The 18,894-nt window shown below is 43.2% G+C and overlaps 2 protein-coding genes across 2 annotated transcripts in view; both read right to left on the bottom strand.

Moving 5' to 3' along the window:
- LOC117475805 (transcription factor IIIB 90 kDa subunit-like) overlaps window positions 1–17,110 on the bottom strand; it is a gene marked incomplete at both ends in the record, with an annotated part of 29,132 nt that extends 12,022 nt beyond the window's left edge. The window contains 12 exon segments of the mRNA XM_034122155.1: window positions 827–888; window positions 1,159–1,470; window positions 1,549–1,644; window positions 11,452–11,491; window positions 11,585–11,711; window positions 13,709–13,802; window positions 14,345–14,494; window positions 14,902–14,974; window positions 15,726–15,757; window positions 15,850–16,023; window positions 16,616–16,696; window positions 16,914–17,110. Of these exon segments, the coding sequence (XP_033978046.1) occupies window positions 827–888; window positions 1,159–1,470; window positions 1,549–1,644; window positions 11,452–11,491; window positions 11,585–11,711; window positions 13,709–13,802; window positions 14,345–14,494; window positions 14,902–14,974; window positions 15,726–15,757; window positions 15,850–16,023; window positions 16,616–16,696; window positions 16,914–17,091 (1,419 nt within the window).
- A 62-nt stretch (window positions 17,111–17,172) lies between these two features.
- LOC117475804 (cell wall protein TIR4-like) lies at window positions 17,173–18,841 on the bottom strand (the record flags this gene model as incomplete). The annotated part of the gene is made up of 1 exon (XM_034122154.1): window positions 17,173–18,841. A coding segment is annotated over one exon (1,669 nt), but the record flags the coding sequence as incomplete, so codon positions are not given.
- Between the last annotated feature and the right edge of the window lie 53 nt (window positions 18,842–18,894).

Genomic DNA, 18,894 nt, shown 5'->3' with positions numbered 1-18,894 from the left:
GAGGAAATGTTCCTACTTCTCCCTTTATTACCTCAGATTGTAGAGAAGTCTATGAGGAAATGTTCCTACTTCTCTCTTTATTACCTCAGATTGTATAGAAGTCTATGAGGAAATGTTCCTACTTCTCTCTCTCTCTTTATTACCTCAGATTGTAGAGAAGTCTATGAGGAAATGTTCCTACTTCTCTCTTTATTACCTCAGATTGTATAGAAGTCTATGAGGAAATGTTCCTACTTCTCTCTCTCTCTTTATTACCTCAGATTGTAGAGAAGTCTATGAGGAAATGTTCCTACTTCTCTCTCTCTTTATTACCTCAGATTGTATAGAAGTCTATGAGGAAATGTTTCCTACTTCTCTCTCTCTATTACCTCAGATTGTAGAGAAGTCTATGAGGAAATGTTCCTACTTCTCTCTCTCTTTAGTTACCTCAGATTGTAGAGAAGTCTATGAGGAAATGTTCCTACTTCTCTCTCTCTTTATTACCTCAGATTGTAGAGAAGTCTATGAGGAAATGTTCCTACTTCTCTCTCTCTTGTTACCTCAGATTGTAGAGAAGTCTATGAGGAAATGTTCCTACTTCTCTCTCTCTTTTTTACCTCAGATTGTAGAGAAGTCTATGAGGAAATGTTCCTACTTCTCTCTCTCTTTGTTACCTCAGATTGTAGAGAAGTCTATGAGGAAATGTTCCTACTTCTCTCTCTCTCTTTATTACCTCAGATTGTAGAGAAGTCTATGAGGAAATGTTCCTACTTCTCTCTCTCTCTATCACCTCAGATTGTAGAGAAGTCTATGAGAGTCTGTGGTACAGCATAATTGATGGACTGACCTTATCAATCTCCTGATCATCGATATCCTTCAGGTCCAGCTCTCCACTCTCAGACTGCTCATCTGTAAAACCGCAGAGACAGATGAACATCATTAACCTTTGTGTCATAAACAAAGTGCCTGCTGCTAGGATCCATCCAAACACATCGATTTGTACTTTTGTGATTGAAGCAAAGTCAACCATTTTTCAACCTAAATTTTTTTTTAAAGCTATTACTCGCTCTCTGTTTAAGTCATTTACTCTTAAATTATAAAAAAATCTATGTCTGTGTTGTGATTCCACCAGAGCTCTTTGTAGCATGCATTAGCTTTGTCTAAGCAGGTGATTCTTACCGTCTGGTTTCCCGCCTGTTTCCTCACCGAAGGTCTGGAAGGTCTTCTGGAGGCTGAGGCTGGCGGCGCTCGGCAGCTGACCCAGAATGACGGCCAAAGGGGCGGCCAGGCGCTGAGGCCCCGCCCCCTCGTTCTCCGGCCCCGCTCCCTGCTCGCTGTCATCGGCCTTCTTGCCATGCCTGTCCTCCTCATGGATCACCTGGTTCAGGAAGGTCTGTGTCAGGTGTTGGGCGGCGGCATTGAGCTCTGCCTCCTCGACCTCCGGCACCTCGGGTTCAGAGGTCAGGGACAACAACTCGGCGTCTTCCGGGTCTGAAAATGGAGGAGTAAAGGGTTGATGAATGTTCTAGATTTTGCGGGAGAGTTTCTTGACTTAGAATCAGTACAAACCAATTTCTTTGGCGTAGGCGGCGTAGATTCCTCTCAGTTTAGGGCGGCTCTTCTCCAGCTCACTCTCAATCTCGTCTTTGTAGCAGCTGATCTCTCCTGAAAGGACAAGGTAAAGGGTTTTAGTTTAAAATAATTCCTCGCTTTAAAGTGTCCTCAATCCTTCTTTTAGTTGCCTCTAAAGTGTCCTAAATGATCCGTGCAGTTCTCTCTAAAGTGTCCTAAATGATCCCTTAAGTTCTCTCTGAAGTGTCCTAAATGATCCCTACAGTGATCTCTAAAGTGTCCTAAATGAACCCTACAGTGATCTCTAAAGTGTCCTAAATGATCCCTACAGTTCTCTCTGGAGTGTCCTAAATGATCCCTACAGTTCTCTCTAAAGTGTCCTAAATGATCCCTACAGTTCTCTCTGAAGTGTTCTAAATGATCCCTACAGTTCTCTCTAAAGTGTCCTAAATGATCCCTTAAGTTCTCTCTGAAGTGTCCTAAATGATCCCTACAGTGATCTCTAAAGTGTCCTAAATGATCCCTACAGTTCTCTCTGAAGTGTCCTAAATGATCCCTACAGTTCTCTCTGAAGTGTCCTAAATGATCCCTACAGTTCTCTCTGAAGTGTCCTAAATGATCCCTACAGTTCTCTCTGAAGTGTCCTAAATGATCCCTACAGTTCTCTCTGAAGTGTCCTAAATGATCCCTACAGTTCTCTCTGGAGTGTCCTAAATGATCCCTACAGTTCTCTCTGGAGTGTCCTAAATGATCCCTACAGTTCTCTCTGGAGTGTCCTAATTATCCCTACAGTTCTCTCTGGAGTGTCCTAAATGATCCCTACAGTTCTCTCTGGAGTGTCCTAAATGATCCCTACAGTTCTCTCTGAAGTGTCCTAAATGATCCCTACAGTTCTCTCTGGAGTGTCCTAAATGATCCCTACAGTTCTCTCTGGAGTGTCCTAAATGATCCCTACAGTTCTCTCTGGAGTGTCCTAAATGATCCCTACAGTTCTCTCTGAAGTGTCCTAAATGATCCCTACAGTTCTCTCTGAAGTGTCCTAAATGATCCCTACAGTGATCTCTGAAGTGTCCTAAATGATCCCTACAGTTCTCTCTGGAGTGTCCTAAATGATCCCTACAGTGATCTCTGAAGTGTCCTAAATGATCCCTACAGTGATCTCTGAAGTGTCCTAAATGATCCCTACAGTTCTCTCTGAAGTGTCCTAAATGATCCCTACAGTGATCTCTAAAGTGTCCTAAATGATCCCTACAGTTCTCTCTGAAGTGTCCTAAATGATCCCTACAGTGATCTCTAAAGTGTCCTAAATGATCCCTACAGTGATCTCTGAAGTGTCCTAAATGATCCCTACAGTTCTCTGTGAAGTGTCCTAAATGATCCCTACAGTTCTCTCTGAAGTGTCCTAAATGATCCCTACAGTTCTCTCTGGAGTGTCCTAAATGATCCCTACAGTTCTCTCTGGAGTGTCCTAAATGATCTCTACAGTTCTCTCTGGAGTGTCCTAAATGATCCCTACAGTTCTCTCTGAAGTGTCCTAAATGATCCCTACAGTGATCTCTGAAGTGTCCTAAATGATCCCTACAGTTCTCTCTGGAGTGTCCTAAATGATCCCTACAGTGATCTCTGAAGTGTCCTAAATGATCCCTACAGTTCTCTCTGAAGTGTCCTAAATGATCCCTACAGTTCTCTCTAAAGTGTCCTAAATGATCCCTACAGTTCTCTCTGAAGTGTCCTAAATGATCCCTACAGTGATCTCTGAAGTGTCCTAAATGATCCCTACAGTGATCTCTAAAGTGTCCTAAATGATCCCTACAGTTCTCTCTAAAGTGTCCTAAATGATCCCTACAGTGATCTCTGAAGTGTCCTAAATGATCCCTACAGTTCTCTCTAAAGTGTCCTAAATGATCCCTACAGTTCTCTCTGGAGTGTCCTAAATGATCCCTACAGTGATCTCTGGAGTGTCCTAAATGATCCCTACAGTGATCTCTGAAGTGTCCTAAAAGATCCCTACAGTTCTCTCTTAAGTGTCCTAAATGATCCCTACAGTTCTCTCTGGAGTGTCCTAAATGATCCCTACAGTGATCTCTGAAGTGTCCTAAATGATCCCTACAGTTTTCTCTGGAGTGTCCTAAATGATCCCTACAGTGATCTCTGAAGTGTCCTAAATGATCCCTACAGTGATCTCTGAAGTGTCCTAAATGATCCCTACAGTGATCTCTGAAGTGTCCTAAATTATCCCTACAGTGATCTCTAAAGTGTCCTAAATGATCCCTACAGTTCTCTCTAAAGTGTCCTCAGTGATCTCTAAAGTGTCCTAAATGATCCCTACAGTTCTCTCTGGAGTGTCCTAAATGATCCCTACAGTTCTCTCTAAAGTGTCCTAAATGATCCCTACAGTGATCTCTAAAGTGTCCTAAATGATCCCTACAGTGATCTCTGAAGTGTCCTAAATGATCCCTACAGTTCTCTCTAAAGTGTCCTAAATGATCCCTACAGTGATCTCTGAAGTGTCCTAAATGATCCCTACAGTTCTCTCTGAAGTGTCCTAAATGATCCCTACAGTGATCTCTAAAGTGTCCTAAATGATCCCTACAGTGATCTCTAAAGTGTCCTAAATGATCCCTACAGTTCTCTCTGAAGTGTCCTAAATGATCCCTACAGTTCTCTCTGAAGTGTCCTAAATGATCCCTACAGTTCTCTCTGGAGTGTCCTAAATGATCCCTACAGTTCTCTCTGAAGTGTCCTAAATGATCCCTACAGTTCTCTCTAAAGTGTCCTAAATGATCCCTACAGTTCTCTCTGGAGTGTCCTAAATGATCCCTACAGTGATCTCTGAAGTGTTCTAAATGATCCCTACAGTTCTCTCTAAAGTGTCCTAAATGATCCTTACAGTTCTCTCTAAAGTGTCCTAAATGATCCCTACAGTTCTCTCTGGAGTGTCCTAAATGATCCCTACAGTGATCTCTGAAGTGTCCTAAATGATCCCTACAGTTCTCTCTAAAGTGTCCTAAATGATCCTTACAGTTCTCTCTAAAGTGTCCTAAATGATCCCTACAGTTCTCTCTGGAGTGTCCTAAATGATCCCTACAGTGATCTCTGAAGTGTTCTAAATGATCCCTACAGTTCTCTCTAAAGTGTCCTAAATGATCCTTACAGTTCTTTTTAAAGTGTCCTAAATGATCCCTACAGTGATCTCTGAAGTGTCCTAAATGATCCCTACAGTGATCTCTAAAGTGTCCTAAATGATCCCTACAGTTCTCTCTAAAGTGTCCTAAATGATCCCTACAGTTCTCTCTAAAGTGTCCTAAATGATCCCTACAGTTCTCTCTGGAGTGTCCTAAATGATCCCTACAGTGATCTCTAAAGTGTCCTAAATGATCCCTACAGTTCTCTCTGAAGTGTCCTAAATGATCCCTACAGTGATCTCTGAAGTGTCCTAAATGATCCCTACAGTTCTCTCTGAAGTGTCCTAAATGATCCCTACAGTGATCTCTGAAGTGTCCTAAATGATCCCTACAGTTCTCTCTGAAGTGTCCTAAATGATCCCTACAGTGATCTCTGAAGTGTTCTAAATGATCGCTACAGTTCTCTCTAAAGTGTCCTAAATGATCCCTACAGTGATCTCTGAAGTGTTCTAAATGATCCCTACAGTTCTCTCTAAAGTGTCCTAAATGATCCCTACAGTGATCTCTAAAGTGTCCTAAATGATCCCTACAGTTCTCTCTGAAGTGTCCTAAATTATCCCTACAGTTCTCTCTGAAGTGTCCTAAATGATCCCTACAGTGATCTCTGAAGTGTCCTAAATGATCCCTTAAGTTCTCTCTAAAGTGTCCTAAATGATCCCTACAGTGATCTCTGAAGTGTCCTAAATGATCCCTTAAGTTCTCTCTAAAGTGTCCTAAATGATCCCTACAGTTCTCTCTGAAGTGTCCTAAATGATCCCTACAGTGATCTCTGAAGTGTTCTAAATGATCCCTACAGTTCTCTCTAAAGTGTCCTAAATGATCCCTACAGTTCTCTCTGAAGTGTCCTAAATGATCCCTACAGTTCTCTCTAAAGTGTCCTAAATGATCCCTACAGTGATCTCTGAAGTGTCCTAAATGATCCCTACAGTTCTCTCTGGAGTGTCCTAAATGATCCCTACAGTTCTCTCTAAAGTGTCCTAAATGATCCCTACAGTGATCTCTGAAGTGTCCTAAATGATCCCTACAGTTCTCTCTGAAGTGTCCTAAATGATCCCTACAGTTCTCTCTAAAGTGTCCTAAATGATCCCTACAGTGATCTCTGAAGTGTCCTAAATGATCCCTACAGTTCTCTCTGGAGTGTCCTAAATGATCCCTACAGTTCTCTCTGAAGTGTCCTAAATGATCCCTACAGTGATCTCTGAAATGTTCTAAATGATCCCTACAGTTCTCTCTAAAGTGTCCTAAATGATCCCTACAGTTCTCTCTGGAGTGTCCTAAATGATCCCTACAGTTCTCTCTAAAGTGTCCTAAATGATCCCTACAGTATCTCTGAATGGTCCTAATGATCCCTACAGTTCTCTCTGAAGTGTCCTAAATGATCCCTACAGTTCTCTCTGAAGTGTCCTAAATGATCCCTACAGTGACTCTCTGAAATGTTCTAAATGATCCCTACAGTTCTCTCTAAAGTGTCCTAATGACCCTCCATTGATCTCTGAAGTGTCCTAAATGATCCCTACAGTTCTCTCTAAAGTGTCCTAAATGATCCCTACAGTTCTCTCTGAAGTGTCCTAAATGATCCCTACAGTTCTCTCTGAAGTGTCCTAAATGATCCCTACAGTTCTCTCTAAGTGTCCTAAATGATCCCTACAGTTCTCTCTGAAAGTGTCCTAAATGATCCCTACAGTTCTCTCTGAAGTGTCCTAAATGATCCCTACAGTTCTCTCTAAAGTGTCCTAAATGATCCCTACAGTTCTCTCTGAAAGTGTCCTAAATGATCCCTACAGTTCTCTCTAAAGTGTCCTAAATGATCCCTACAGTTCTCTGAAGTGTCCTAAATGATCCCTACAGTTCTCTCTAAGTGTCCTAAATGATCCCTACAGTTCTCTCTAAAGTGTCCTAAATGATCCCTACAGTGATCTCTGAAGTGTCCTAAATGATCCCTACAGTTCTCTCTGAAGTGTCCTAAATGATCCCTACAGTTCTCTCTAAGTGTCCTAAATGATCCCTACAGTGATCTCTGAAGTGTCCTAAATGATCCCTACAGTTCTCTCTGAAGTGTCCTAAATGATCCCTACAGTGATCTCTAAGTGTCCTAAATGATCCCTACAGTTCTCTCTGAAAGTGTCCTAAATGATCCCTACAGTTCTCTCTGGAGTGTCCTAAATGATCCCTACAGTTCTCTCTGAAGTGTCCTAAATGATCCCTACAGTTCTCTCTAAAGTGTCCTAAATGATCCCTACAGTTCTCTCTGAAGTGTCCTAAATGATCCCTACAGTGATCTCTAAAGTGTCCTAAATGATCCCTACAGTTCTCTCTGAAGTGTCCTAAATGATCCCTACAGTTCTCTCTGGAGTGTCCTAAATGATCCCTACAGTGATCTCTGAAGTGTTCTAAATGATCCCTACAGTTCTCTCTAAAGTGTCCTAAATGATCCTTACAGTTCTCTCTAAAGTGTCCTAAATGATCCCTACAGTGATCTCTGAAGTGTCCTAAATGATCCCTACAGTGATCTCTAAAGTGTCCTAAATGATCCCTACAGTTCTCTCTGAAGTGTCCTAAATGATCCCTACAGTGATCTCTGAAGTGTCCTAAATGATCCCTACAGTTCTCTCTAAAGTGTCCTAAATGATCCCTACAGTGATCTCTGAAGTGTCCTAAATGATCCCTACAGTGATCTCTGAAGTGTTCTAAATGATCCCTACAGTTCTCTCTAAAGTGTCCTAAATGATCCTTACAGTTCTCTCTAAAGTGTCCTAAATGATCCCTACAGTGATCTCTGAAGTGTCCTAAATGATCCCTACAGTGATCTCTAAAGTGTCCTAAATGATCCCTACAGTGATCTCTAAAGTGTCCTAAATGATCCCTACAGTTCTCTCTGAAGTGTCCTAAATGATCCCTACAGTGATCTCTGAAGTGTTCTAAATGATCCCTACAGTTCTCTCTGAAGTGTCCTAAATGATCCCTACAGTTCTCTCTAAAGTGTCCTAAATGATCCCTACAGTGATCTCTAAAGTGTCCTAAATGATCCCTACAGTTCTCTCTGAAGTGTCCTAAATGATCCCTACAGTGATCTCTAAAGTGTCCTAAATGATCCCTACAGTGATCTCTAAAGTGTCCTAAATGATCCCTACAGTTCTCTCTGAAGTGTCCTAAATGATCCCTACAGTTCTCTCTGAAGTGTCCTAAATGATCCCTACAGTTCTCTCTGGAGTGTCCTAAATTATCCCTACAGTTCTCTCTGAAGTGTCCTAAATGATCCCTACAGTTCTCTCTGAAGTGTCCTAAATGATCCCTACAGTTCTCTCTGAAGTGTCCTAAATGATCCCTACAGTGATCTCTGAAGTGTCCTAAATGATCCCTTAAGTTCTCTCTAAAGTGTCCTAAATGATCCCTACAGTGATCTCTGAAGTGTCCTAAATGATCCCTTAAGTTCTCTCTAAAGTGTCCTAAATGATCCCTACAGTGATCTCTGAAGTGTCCTAAATGATCCCTTAAGTTCTCTCTGGAGTGTCCTAAATGATCCCTACAGTTCTCTCTAAAGTGTCCTAAATGATCCCTACAGTTCTCTCTGAAGTGTCCTAAATGATCCCTACAGTGATCTCTGAAGTGTTCTAAATGATCCCTACAGTTCTCTCTAAAGTGTCCTAAATGATCCCTACAGTTCTCTCTGAAGTGTCCTAAATGATCCCTACAGTGATCTCTGAAGTGTCCTAAATGATCCCTACAGTTCTCTCTGGAGTGTCCTAAATGATCCCTACAGTTCTCTCTAAAGTGTCCTAAATGATCCCTACAGTTCTCTCTGAAGTGTTCTAAATGATCCCTACAGTTCTCTCTGAAGTGTCCTAAATGATCCCTACAGTTCTCTCTAAAGTGTCCTAAATGATCCCTACAGTGATCTCTGAAGTGTCCTAAATGATCCCTACAGTTCTCTCTGGAGTGTCCTAAATGATCCCTACAGTTCTCTCTAAAGTGTCCTAAATGATCCCTACAGTTCTCTCTGAAGTGTTCTAAATGATCCCTACAGTTCTCTCTGAAGTGTTCTAAATGATCCCTACAGTTCTCTCTGAAGTGTCCTAAATGATCCCTACAGTTCTCTCTAAAGTGTCCTAAATGATCCCTACAGTGATCTCTAAAGTGTCCTAAATGATCCCTACAGTTCTCTCTGGAGTGTCCTAAATGATCCCTACAGTTCTCTCTAAAGTGTCCTAAATGATCCCTACAGTTCTCTCTGAAGTGTTCTAAATGATCCCTACAGTTCTCTCTGAAGTGTCCTAAATGATCCCTACAGTTCTCTCTAAAGTGTCCTAAATGATCCCTACAGTGATCTCTAAAGTGTCCTAAATGATCCCTACAGTTCTCTCTGAAGTGTCCTAAATGATCCCTACAGTGATCTCTAAAGTGTCCTAAATGATCCCTACAGTGATCTCTAAAGTGTCCTAAATGATCCCTACAGTTCTCTCTGAAGTGTCCTAAATGATCCCTACAGTGATCTCTAAAGTGTCCTAAATGATCCCTACAGTTCTCTCTGAAGTGTCCTAAATGATCCCTACAGTTCTCTCTGGAGTGTCCTAAATGATCCCTACAGTGATCTCTGAAGTGTCCTAAATGATCCCTACAGTGATCTCTGAAGTGTTCTAAATGATCCCTACAGTTCTCTCTGGAGTGTCCTAAATTATCCCTACAGTTCTCTCTGAAGTGTCCTAAATGATCCCTACAGTGATCTCTGAAGTGTTCTAAATGATCCCTACAGTTCTCTCTGGAGTGTCCTAAATTATCCCTACAGTTCTCTCTGAAGTGTCCTAAATGATCCCTACAGTGATCTCTGAAGTGTCCTAAATGATCCCTTAAGTTCTCTCTAAAGTGTCCTAAATGATCCCTACAGTGATCTCTGAAGTGTCCTAAATGATCCCTACAGTTCTCTCTAAAGTGTCCTAAATGATCCCTACAGTTCTCTCTGAAGTGTTCTAAATGATCCCTACAGTTCTCTCTGAAGTGTCCTAAATGATCCCTACAGTTCTCTCTGAAGTGTTCTAAATGATCCCTACAGTTCTCTCTAAAGTGTCCTAAATGATCCCTACAGTTCTCTCTGAAGTGTCCTAAATGATCCCTACAATTCTCTCTAAAGTGTCCTAAATTATCCCTACAGTTCTCTCTGGAGTGTCCTAAATGATCCCTACAGTTCTCTCTAAAGTGTCCTAAATGATCCCTACAGTTCTCTCTGAAGTGTCCTAAATGATCCCTACAATTCTCTCTAAAGTGTCCTAAATGATCCCTACAGTGATCTCTGAAGTGTCCTAAATGATCCCTACAGTTCTCTCTGGAGTGTCCTAAATGATCCCTACAGTTCTCTCTAAAGTGTCCTAAATGATCCCTACAGTTCTCTCTGAAGTGTCCTAAAGGATCCCTACAATTCTCTCTAAAGTGTCCTAAATGATCCCTACAGTTCTCTCTGGAGTGTCCTAAATGATCCCTACAGTGATCTCTGAAGTGTCCTAAATGATCCCTACAGTGATCTCTGAAGTGTCCTAAATGATCCCTACAGTTCTCTCTAAAGTGTCCTAAATAATCCCTACAGTTCTCTCTGAAGTGTCCTAAATGATCCCTACAGTTCTCTCTGAAGTGTCCTAAATGATCCCTACAGTGATCTCTGAAGTGTCCTAAATGATCCCTACAGTTCTCGCTGGAGTGTCCTAAATGATCCCTACAGTGATCTCTAAAGTGTCCTAAATGATCCCTACAGTTCTCTCTGAAGTGTCCTAAATGATCCCTACAGTGATCTCTAAAGTGTCCTAAATGATCCCTACAGTTCTCGCTGGAGTGTCCTAAATGATCCCTACAGTGATCTCTAAAGTGTCCTAAATGATCCCTACAGTTCTCTCTGAAGTGTCCTAAATGATCCCTACAGTTCTCTCTGAAGTGTCCTAAATGATCCCTACAGTTCTCTCTAAAGTGTCCTAAATGATCCCTACAGTTCTCGCTGGAGTGTCCTAAATGATCCCTACAGTGATCTCTAAAGTGTCCTAAATGATCCCTACAGTTCTCTCTGAAGTGTCCTAAATGATCCCTACAGTGATCTCTAAAGTGTCCTAAATGATCCCTACAGTTCTCTCTGGAGTGTCCTAAATGATCCCTACAGTGATCTCTAAAGTGTCCTAAATGATCCCTACAGTGATCTCTGGAGTGTCCTAAATGATCCCTACAGTGATCTCTAAAGTGTCCTAAATGATCCCTACAGTGATCTCTGGAGTGTCCTAAATGATCCCTACAGTTCTCTCTGGAGTGTCCTAAATGATCCCTACAGTTCTCTCTGGAGTGTCCTAAATGATCCCTACAGTGATCTCTGGAGTGTCCTAAATGATCCCTACAGTTCTCTCTGGAGTGTCCTAAATGATCCCTACAGTGATCTCTAAAGTGTCCTAAATGATCCCTACAGTTCTCTCTGAAGTGTCCTAAATGATCCCTACAGTGATCTCTGGAGTGTCCTAAATGATCCCTACAGTGATCTCTAAAGTGTCCTAAATGATCCCTATAGTTCTCTCTGAAGTGTCCTAAATGATCCCTACAGTGATCTCTGGAGTGTCCTAAATGATCCCTACAGTGATCTCTAAAGTGTCCTAAATGATCCCTACAGTGATCTCTAAAGTGTCCTAAATGATCCCTACAGTGATCTCTTGTGTGTCCTAAAAAGATCTCTGGGTAGGAGAAAGAAACTGACCTTCGACCTCATCTAGTTTCCTGGCCAGCTCGTGTTCCAGCTGCAGAAGAAGAAGAGAGTAACATGATCAGTTGGATCATTGGATCTTTGTGAACTCATCTGGCAGCAGCCAATCAGAGACCGAGTGATTTACCTGCTGCATCTTGGCTTTGTGCTTTGAGGCAGTGAAGGAGGGCGGATCACATTCCTGCTCCAGGTCTACCTTCATGAACTCATCGATGGTCAGCTGACTGGTGGGCGTGTCCTCAAACTCTGTTAACCTGCAGGGCGGAGAGAGGACTCTAATCTAAAGCTTATGATTTACTATGATCTACACCAGGGGTGGGGAACCTCCGGCCCCCGGGCTGTATACGGCCCGCGAGACAATTTGATACGGCCCTCGAGGTAATTTATAAACACACGCAAAAAAGAAAAAAAATTAAGAAATCTAGACCGCAAAAGAATTAAACAAGCGAGTGCCTGTTTTTCCTGGCCAAGGTCAGGGTCCTTGAACACAACACGAGCCTAACGTGTCCTCACGTGGTATATGTCTCGTCTGACAGGGGTGCAGTGTTGATGGAGAGCACCAGAACGCCGCTCCGGCACTTCAGAGATTGCAGTACCCATAAGGAGCCGTACACATGCTGCAGTTTCTGCGTGGCTGTGTCTTTAGCTGAAAGCCCAGAGGAGATCTGTTCATCTGTCATACTGATCATACAGTCAATCACTTTGCTGTTATTAGCATCTGGTTAGCTAGCTATGCTAACGAATATAAGAAGCTTTTTCTACAACCAGTGAGGTAAAGGCACATCTTTATATGATCATTATAGTTATAAAAAAATGAGAGAATAAAGTAAACAGGTATAAAATACTATGTGACAGTAAAAACAAGTTGTTATTAATAAACAAGAATACAGTTTGAAAGGAGAGTTATTTGTAAAATATCCATAAAGAAAAATAAAATCTGCTTCCAGTTCTGTTTCATGTGTTGAGAGATGTTTCCATAGATCTCTTAATGTTGCTCTCAAATGGCGCATTTCCACTACACGGCCTCGCTCGGCCTCGCTCGGTATGGCTAGGCCTCGTTAGGACTGGCTCACTTCATGCTGCGCTTCCATTACAGTTTAGGAACTGGGGTAGTTACTATAGTAACGCAGTGTAGGCGGAGCCGTGACGTGATCTTCAATGAGAACTCCAGAAAAACAACACAGCTGTTAGCTGTTAGCACTCAGAGATCACAGCTCCTCATATCTGTTCAGAAACTAGACAAAAGTGAAACAAGTACAAACCACAGACTGCCTGTGTCATGGTGAATACAGTCGCTGCTTTATTTATGTCTGTAGGCCGTTGTTGTGAGTGTGGACGGTCGGAGCATATACTGCGTTAGCTTAGCCGATCTCCATCTAGAAAACACGCATTTTAAAAGGTTTTTCGCCTGCCGTCTGTCTGCAGACTTGTCAAAGCATTAATTCATGGTTTTTACTAACCGGTATCAGTATGTTGTTACTTCGGCATCATTTTGAAACGTGTATTACAATTAAATCACGGTCAAATATGTCCATCTTGTTGTAGTTGTAGCCCCCTTGCCAGCGATTCTCTCTCTAGTTTAGCATACTCAGCCCGACTCAGCCTCGTTGTTGGCCCCGATAGAACCACGATTTTGTCGGGCCAGAAAAAAGGTGAAAAAGTGGCCCCGGGCCGGAACTAGGCATAGTGGAAACGCAACCAAAAACGGGCCCGGCACGACACGGCACGCTTAAACCGCGCTCTGCGCCATGGTGGAAATGCGCCATAAGTGCACCAGATTGATGCTTCTAACTTCAACATTTAAAAAAAATAAAATCGTCCCGGGGGAGCCCCCTAGAGGATGTGAGGTCCATCCCTAGAGGAGGTTGGGTCCCCCTGCCACTTAAATCATGTTCACAAGGATAGGAAACTAAATACATTTGCACACATCTTGTGTCCATATCTTTCTGTTTTGGTGGTCATGCCACACCGTGCACGTGCATGCATGCCACACCGTGCACGTGCATGCATCTCACACCGTGCACGTGCATGCATACGTGAGTCATTGTAAGATATCTGGATTAAGAGGTTGCTTTTTCTTTGCACAGCATGAAAGAAAGGCGAAATGAATGGGCTGTGATTTTAGTATTTTTAAGCAGAGGTCAATAATTTGTACGGCCCTCGGAGGATGTTTAAAAAATTGAAATGGCCCTTGAGAGGAAAAAGGTTCCCCACCCCTGATCTACAGAGATCTAGAGTGATCTGCTCTCACCTCTTCCTCAGAGTTGTCTGGCACACCTTCACCACACTGATAACGTCCTTCACCGTTCGTCGAAACTTGTGCATCCGAGCTGCTACCAGGAGAGCTGGGGGGGACAGATGGTGAACACATGACAGGTGGTGAACACATGACAGATGGTGAACACATGACAGGTGGTGAACACATGACAGATGGTGAACACATGACAGATGGTGAACACATGACAGATGGTGAACACATGACAGGTGGTGAACACATGACAGATGGTGAACACATGACAGATGGTGAATACATGACAGGTGGTGAATAGATGATAGATGGTGAATAGATGATAGATGGTGAATAGATAGATGATAGATGGTGAATAGATAGATGATAGATGGTGAATAGATGATAGATGGTGAATAGATGACAGATGGTGAATAGATAGATGATAGATGGTGAATAGATAGATGACAGATGGTGAATAGATAGATGATAGATGGTGAATAGATAGATGATAGATGGTGAATAGATAGATGTCAGATGGTGAACACATGACAGATGGTGAACACATGACAGATGGTGAACACATGACAGATGGTGAACACATGACAGATGGTGAATATGGTTGTTCTTTGCTGTTTCCATGTTAACACCATGCTGTACCTGCTCCACAGAGTCCAGAGGGCCGGCGCCCGGTGTGCATCCAGTCCCTCTTCATCCTCTGCACCAGGCGCAGAGCCGTCATGGACACCTCGTGAGTCTGGCCCCCGAACTCCAGCATGTGGGCGAAGCGGGGGATGTACAGGCAGGGGTCTGGGGGGGGGGAGGGGGCACCGTCAGCTGGCTAACCATATTCATGATTAACATTCGTTGTTTGTGGAAGCTCCAGTGAATGAGCATTAACTGAGTTTTAAACATCACTTTAAATGGAAGATTTAAAGTGATGTTTAAATCTTCCATTTTGGCCCCGCCCACTCGATCGGATCGGCGATCGGTATCGGCCGATACTGATTCCGGCGATAGGCGATCGCCCCCAAAATTGGCGATCGGAGCATCCCTAATCATGATGATGCTCTGGGTATTACAGGTGGCACGTTCAGGAAACATCAGGAAACTGAGAGACGATTGTTTTACTCTGTCCTCCAACCCAGCCTTACCTCTGGTGGTTATTTAAATATACAGTTTAACAGTTGAAATGATAAAGTAATAAAGGTTCTCACCGATGGCGGGAGCGTTGATGCAGAGCTCCCGAGCCAACAGCAGGAACGTTTTTCCAAGGATGTAAACGTTCACCTGAGCACATCATACAAACCTGACATTTATAAACATATTGTTGTGAAAATACTAAATGTACTCTTTCAAGGACAGAGGTGCTCATGATAACAAAGGCCCAAGTGTATAACAGTGTCAGGATGTATGAAGAGCATCAGGACTGTTTTAGGCATATGATAGCTAAGTGATGAACATGATGATTCAGCCTCTAGGGCAGGGCTAGTGGAGCACGCTCATGTACTGCGGAGCGCATAAAGCTTAGCAGACTCTTCTCGCTAACCAAGGATCACTTCTTCTTCAGGGCAGGGAAGGCTACGCAGTACGCAGGCTACTGTCCCGCAGCTGCTGCCTCTCTGTTGGACTCCGGTACTGCACATTACTCACGAGACGTTGAGTGAGTAAGTGTGGGGGGCAAACGCACTAACCACTCCGCCAACGCCACAGTCACCCCCGCCGTGCGGGCCGGATGAGAATGTCTGGCGGTTGATGGTCACTGCTCTAGGGAGGTGATGATGATGACGTGGGCCTCAGCTAACCTGAACTAAGCTTTGAATATATATACATTATATACTGCTTTGAACCAGTATTCCTGCATCTTGTGACACCCTCTCTGTATATAAGCGATGGTACAGTGAAGGACACTGTACCATATGCTCTGTGTGTGATGACTACTTCCTGTCTTGCAGGGATAATAAATACATGGATCCTGATATGAAACTTTTTCTAACACATATACAAATAAATAAGTAAACAGACTATCCGTGGGTCCTACCTGCAGCAGGTCACTCAGGTCCAGCAGCATGTCTGAAACACAGCTCAGGAAAACCAGCACAACCAGCGGGGGTCAAAGGAACAGCATTATATCCTTCAGAATAAAAGCAGGGGAGAGAGGATACGTGGCGTCCCCTCAGTGCGACACACCAGGTAGAGGCAGGCGGCGATCACGTGCTCCGTCTTCCTTCCTCGAGTCAGGTGCTTACTCACCACCATCTTGAAGAAGTTGAAGGCCGTGTCCAGGCAGTGTTGGTTCAGTTTCAGCTGACTGCCCAGCTGCTGGATCTGACGCTTCCCTAACACAGGAAGGCAGCTGTCAGGAGGCTGACAGGAGGCTGACAGGAGGCTGACAGGAGGCTGACAGGAAGCTGACAGGAGGCTGACAGGGAGCTGACAGGGGGCTGACAGGGGGCTGAAAGGAGGCTGAAAGGAGGCTGACAGGGAGCTGACAGGAGGCTGACAGGGAGCTGACAGGAGGCTGACAGGAAGCTGACAGGAGGCTGACAGGAGGCTGACAGGGAGCTGACAGGAAGCTGACAGGAGGCTGACAGGAAGCTGACAGGGAGCTGACAGGAGGCTGACAGGAAGCTGACAGGAGGCTGACAGGAGGCTGACAGGGAGCTGACAGGAGGCTGAAAGGAGGCTGACAGGGAGCTGACAGGAGGCTGACAGGAGGCTGACAGGGAGCTGACAGCAGGCTGACAGGGAGCTGACAGGGTGCTGACAGGAGGCTGACATGAGGCTGACAGGGTGCTGACAGGAGGCTGACAGGGAGCTGAGAGGCAGCTGTCAGGAGGCTGACAGGGAGCTGAGAGGCAGCTGTCAGGAGGCTGACAGGGAGCTGACAGGAGGCTGACAGGGAGCTGACAGGAAGCTGAAGGTACTTACCAGCCTGCAGGGTCTGCGCTCTGGATTCTTTACCAACACTCGTATGAAAACCAGAACCAAGCAGCGGCGCCTTCACTGGACCTACACACACACACACACACACACACACACACACACACACACACACACACACACACACACACACACACACACACACACACACACACACACACACACACACACACACACACACACACACACACACACACAATCACACTCAGTGTCTCTGTGCAGTATGAGGACATGAGGTTTCAGTGTCTCTGTACAGAATGAAAACATGAGGATGTGTTTGTCTCACCGTCAGCGGAGACAAACTGTCCCACTGCAGAGGACACGCCCCCCGACCCCTCTACGAACTGGACCTCGGAGACGATGATGTTGTCCTCGAGGACAGACCCACAGCTGGTGCAGACAGCGCTGCCTCGGGCCTGGTCCACGTCGATGTCCCCCCCCCCACAGCTCCTGCAGACCCTCATGGTGAGGTCAGAGGTCAACCTGGGGGGGGGGGGGTTCAATAATACAATTAAAACTAACACTAACATACCATTACTACTGTATTCACTGTTAATGCTACTGATGCTACTGATACCATTACTACTGTATTCAGTGTTAATGCTACTAATGCTACTGATACCATTACTACTGTATTCACTGTTAATGCTAATGATGCTACTGATACTATTACTACTGTGTTCACTGTTAATGTTACTAATGCTACTGATACCATTACTACTGTATTCACTGTTAATGCTACTGATGCTACTGATACCATTACTACTGTATTCAGTGTTAATGTTACTAATGCTACTGATACCATTACTACTGTATTCACTGTTAATGCTACTGATGCTACTGATACCATTACTACTGTATTCAGTGTTAATGCTACTAATGCTACTGATACCATTACTACTGTATTCACTGTTAATGCTAATGATGCTACTGATACTATTACTACTGTATTCACTGTTAATGCTAATGATGCTACTGATACTATTACTACTGTGTTCACTGTTAATGTTACTAATGCTACTGATACCATTACTACTGTATTCACTGTTAATGCTACTGATACCATTACTACTGTATTCACTGTTAATGCTACTGATACCATTACTACTGTATTCACTGTTAATGTTAATGATGCTACTGATACCATTACTACTGTATTCACTGTTAATGCTAATGATACCATTACTACTGTATTCACTGTTAATGCTAATGATGCTACTGATACCATTACTACTGTATTCACTGTTAATGCTAATGATGCTACTGATACCATTACTACTGTATTCACTGTTAATGCTAATGATGCTACTGATACCATTACTACTGTATTCACTGTTAATGCTACTGATGCTACTGATGCCATTACTACTGTATTCACTGTTAATGCTACTAATGCTACTGATACCATTACTACTGTATTCACTGTTAATGCTAATGATGCTACTGATACCATTACTACTGTATTCACTGTTAATGCTAATGATGCTACTGATACCATTACTACTGTATTCACTGTTAATGCTACTGATGCTATTACTACTGTATTCACTGTTAATGCTACTAATGCTACTGATACCATTACTACTGTATTCACTGTTAATGCTAATGATGCTACTGATACCATTACTACTGTATTCACTGTTAATGCTACTGATGCTACTGATGCCATTACTACTGTATTCACTGTTAATGCTACTGATACCATTACTACTGTATTCACTGTTAATGCTAATGATGCTACTGATACCATTACTACTGTGTTCACTGTTAATGCTACTGATACCATTACTACTGTATTCAGTGTTAATGCTACTGATGCTACTGATGCCATTACTACTGTATTCACTGTTAATGCTACTGATGCTACTGATACCATTACTACTGTATTCACTGTTAATGCTACTAATGCTACTAATGCCATTACTACTGTATTCACTGTTAATGCTACTGATACCATTACTACTGTATTCACTGTTAATGCTACTGATGCTACTGATGCCATTACTACTGTATTCACTGTTAATGCTACTAATGCTACTGATACCATTACTACTGTATTCACTGTTAATGCTACTGATGCTACTGATACCATTACTACTGTATTCACTGTTAATGCTACTGATATCATTACTACTGTATTCACTGTTAATGCTACTGATACCATTACTACTGTGTTCACTGTTAATGCTACTGATGCTACTGATACCATTACTACTGTATTCACTGTTAATGCTACTAATGCTACTGATACCATTACTACTGTATTC

Source organism: Trematomus bernacchii, unplaced genomic scaffold (genome assembly GCF_902827165.1).
Source record: "Trematomus bernacchii unplaced genomic scaffold, fTreBer1.1, whole genome shotgun sequence".
Taxonomy (NCBI): Eukaryota; Metazoa; Chordata; class Actinopteri; order Perciformes; family Nototheniidae; genus Trematomus; species Trematomus bernacchii.
This window is presented reverse-complemented; position numbering and strand designations above follow the sequence as displayed.